General features: G+C 37.1%; 1 protein-coding gene across 1 annotated transcript in view; it reads left to right on the top strand.

Moving 5' to 3' along the window:
- The window catches only part of ST5 (suppression of tumorigenicity 5), an 80,914-nt gene that overhangs the window by 12,074 nt on the left and 64,581 nt on the right, over window positions 1-4,259 (top strand). The window contains exon 3 of the mRNA XM_015830830.1: window positions 2,554-2,690. Coding sequence (XP_015686316.1) covers window positions 2,554-2,690 — 137 coding nt within the window. The remainder of the gene's footprint in view (window positions 1-2,553; window positions 2,691-4,259) is intronic.

Below are 4,259 nucleotides of genomic sequence, written 5' to 3'. Positions count from 1 at the left end.
TTATCCATCAATTTCTCCCAAATGCAAGGCAAAACTCCCACAAAATATAAGGGTAAAACATTTCTGAATAGTTTGTGCAATTTCATTATATAGTTGCAAGCAGCATTTTAATTGTCATGATTCTTAATGAGAATAGAGTATTTCTGCTTGGCTATGCTTGCTTGTCAAGAGTATTATACAGAGTACAGAATTTATAATCAAAGAACTTATGACAGATTGGCAGATCCACTTGTGCAAAGCTCCTCCATTTTTGCCAAGCCTGGCCTACACTATAGCTAGTTTATTTAATTAAATGTGTTGGAACTACACTATAGCTAGTTTATTTAATTAAATGTGTTGGAACTTTTTTAAAAAAAATGTATATTGAAGATTTTTTTGAATGGCTAATGCTGCTGGATTAAATTTCCCTGAGTGATTTAGTGCCAGTTAATTTCTAGGATACTGATTTGAACCTCTTTTTAAGTGAAGAAAAGCTTCATAGAAAGCTGCATGCTTTTGTAAAAAAATAATGGGCACAAGCATCACCAGAAGTGTTTTGGTGTGTGTAATAAGAAGAATAAGAGTCTCATTGGTAAATGGAACCTCCTATGCAGTTCTTTGGAACCAAATTTCAGATGTATTTGGATATGTACATACAGTAGTGGCCAAAATTGTGGAAGAAAGTATGTTTGAGGTTTGATGGCTAATAACACCACTTTCTTTTTGGAGCAGTACCATAAAATTATATATTAATGGAAAGATAATTTAACCAAGAATGTAATGCAACATAGTTTGTTCAATTATCTGTATTGTATTCTATGAAAAGTTATAGCCAAATAACCAGAAAAAGGAAGCACAACTTGCTTAGGTTGATATCAGGTAGCTTTCCTTCATCTGATTGTAGCCAATGAGCATGAGTGTTTAGAGAGCCAATCAGGTGTCATCTTGTTTTGGCAATGAGCCAATCAGATCACAGTAGGATTCAGTTATTGATGTCACGTATTGAAGCTGAGAGGAGGATATTTGTCAGTGTGTTATGTGATTGCTATCAAGTTGGTTGGGTTTTTTTTTCTTTCATTTAGTGAACTTGTAAAACGTAATAAAATTAAAGTAATGGTGCAAAGAGTTGACTGGTTGCCCAGAAAGCGATGTAAAATAATATTATTAAATGAACAAGGCTACAGTTATAAAGAAATTAGAAGAAAAATTGGTGGAAACTTAACCAAAGGTGACATTTCTACTGTACACTTTCCCCCAAAGGTTTCCACAATTTTGGCCACAACTGTACAGTTCTTGTAAATTATTTTAAAGTTGGTCAGTAGCAAAGCCTGATATTCAGTACTCTTAATAAACCAAACTGGATGTTCTTGGGTACTATCTTGTTTTTATTAAAATGGGTACTGTCAGAACAACTTGACCAGATAACATATTCTAGTGGGAGGAGATGCTTAAAAGAAACAATCTTGCCACCTGCTTCTGGGATTGTTTCTCATCATGACAAAAATAAGCAAAAATAATTGTTGCTTTTTAAGCAGGGAGATAAGTTATGGGTAGCTTATGTACTGTATGTAATAGACTGTGTATTGTTGAATACTAGATCTAATCCCCACAAGAGAAATCTTGAAATTTAAATTTTGAAATTTAAATTTTATTTTATTTTGGAAGTTAATAGTTTGTCACAGAATATAAGACACAAATGTTTTGGAAACTCTAGACTGAAGCAATGATGGTATCTGAGAACAATTATTTGTTGCATCTTCCTTTATAATGTAAGTACAATACCATTAGGGTAGGATCAGAATGAACAGAGAGTTTATTTTAGTCTTGAATGACATGGGTATATTTATATGGCTGAGGCTTTAGCCAGATAATATTGTAAGAAACAAGAGTGGACTTGTACTGGAAAGATTCTCCTGCCAGGTAGGACAGAGGTCCCCAACCTTTTGGGCACCAAGGACCGGTTCCGTGGAGAAAGGTTTTTCTGCAGACCAGAGAGTGTGTGGTTTGTGTGCTGCCTGCATCCCATGGAGGGGGCTTTGCTTGTTTGTGCGGACCGGTTGCTGGCATGCCGTGGACCGGGACTGGTCCATGGACCAGGGGTTGGGGACCCCTGAGCTAGGATATGAGCCGTGGTGGCACAGTGGTTAGAATGTAGTATTGCAAGGTAATTCTGCTGATTGACCGGGGTTTGATCCTCACCGGCTCAAGGTTGACTCAGTATTCCATCCTTCCAAGGTCAGTAAAATGAGGACCCAGATTGTTGGGGGAAATATGTTGACTCTGTAAAACCGCTTAGAGAGGACTGTAAAGCACTATGAAGCGGTATATAAGCCTAAAATCATATTGTAGTGGAGAAGCCCACAATAAAGAAATATTTCTTGTTTCTTATTTAACTAGTTTAAAGTGATGTTATCGCAAAACAATTCCAACAAAATATACAAAAAATAGTTTGTTCAATATGACGTGGGAGAAGGCAATCATATAATTGCCTTTGTCTTTTGATTACTTCCATTTTTAAAAAAGTTTTAGCACTCACAATCACAAATGATTATATTACCTTTTGTTCCCTTATAGAAAATCCTTTGAATTTGAAGACGCTTCAAGCCTCCAGTCATTGTATCCTCCCTCCCCAAGTGAGAATGGTACTGACAGTCAGCACAAGTTTGGATCTAAGAGCACTTTAGAAGAGAATGCCTATGAAGATATTGTAGGTAAGGACATCTTGCAATGATTAATATAGCTGCTGGATGTGGAGCAGCTGTAGTGACATGGCAACTTGGGGAAATTCTTCTTTATTGTATTCAGGTGTTCAAGTGAATGTGGAATGGTCAGATGCATATGCCTCATTTACAGTTTCGAAAGGAAGATGTTTTGATTCCCACTTTTTATAGAAAGCCCTAGAAGATTAATATGTGAAAATGGATTCTTGCGAAATGGAAGGCGAAACCTGTTCGTTTGGAAAAGAATACCCCAGGAACCTGAACTAAAAATTTCAGATGCATATAGAAGAGACATATTAGTTACAAAAACCAGCATGTAGTGCAGTCCTGTTTAGGAGACTGACCCATCAACCAGATGTTTCCATTGGCTAACAAAAATGTGTTCACTATGAGTGGACCTGTTCACTTGAAAAAACCTCTCAACATGAGGTGCTCTCTCAGGGATGGAATAATGGAAGAAGGCAGTCCCATTCACTATCTCTATTCTATTCCTTCAGTTTCTTTCAAGAGATTCCCACTTTTTAGGGTGGACCAATCTAATTTGTTCTTCCCAAACCTGGATAAATGACCCAAAATTGAGTAAAAATGGGTTTTCTTTGGGTCTCACAAATCCATTACCCAATCACAACAGGGACATTTTTAAAAGGACTTTCTGATAAGGATAAGGAAAGAAGAAGTTTGGCTGGTTGAATTTAATACACTGCAACATGATTTAAAACACTTTTGTTTGATCAGCTGCATTTCTTCTGGATTAAATAACTTTTCATAATTTCTGCATCATCTGAGGATGATTAAATCATGTTTTCAGCATATTTTTATGACTATAATATTTGGAGTTTATCAGTGCTGTTTGGGATGAACACTAATCTTACAAGATAGATATTTGGGTAGCAAGCTCAAGGGGAGCCAAACTCTAATCTGTGTAACTGTCTTCTGTAACTGAAATCTGGGATGTGAATTGCCATAGATTGTAATGAACAAATTCACTATTCTTCCTTAACTTGATATGCTAAACAAGATTCTGTGACTCAGCACTTGTACAAAAGTGTATTACTTGCATATCTTTTGCATACATTTTTTTTCTTCCTCGTGTTTCCCTGGAAGGGCACGGTTACTTTCCCCCTCCTTCAGATTCTGCTGTATGTCGATTCTTTGATTGTGATAGGAATTGATTGACTGGCTTGTCCACCACTAAGCCTGGTGTTGTGGGCTGAGAGAGAATGACTGATTCAAAGTCACCCAGCTGGTTTTCAAGTCTAAGGCAAGACTAGAACTCACAGTCTCCTGGTCTCTAGCCTGATGCCTTAACCACTATACCAATCTGGCTCTCATCTTTTGGATACTACTCATAACTTAAACAAGCTCTTCAACATCTTCATCAACGATTTGGACGAGGGGATAGATGGGGAACTCATCAAATTTGCAGACGACACCAAGCTGGCAGGAATAGCCAACACTCCAGAAGACAGGCTTAAGATACAGAAGGATCTGGACAGACTTGAACACTGGGCACTATCTAACAAAATGAAATTCAGTGGTGAAAAAAGCAAGGTTCTACAT

The sequence above is a fragment of the Protobothrops mucrosquamatus genome, unplaced genomic scaffold (genome assembly GCF_001527695.2).
Source record: "Protobothrops mucrosquamatus isolate PMUCROS unplaced genomic scaffold, P.Mucros_1.0 scaffold_251, whole genome shotgun sequence".
Classification (NCBI taxonomy): Eukaryota; Metazoa; Chordata; class Lepidosauria; order Squamata; family Viperidae; genus Protobothrops; species Protobothrops mucrosquamatus.
This window is presented reverse-complemented; position numbering and strand designations above follow the sequence as displayed.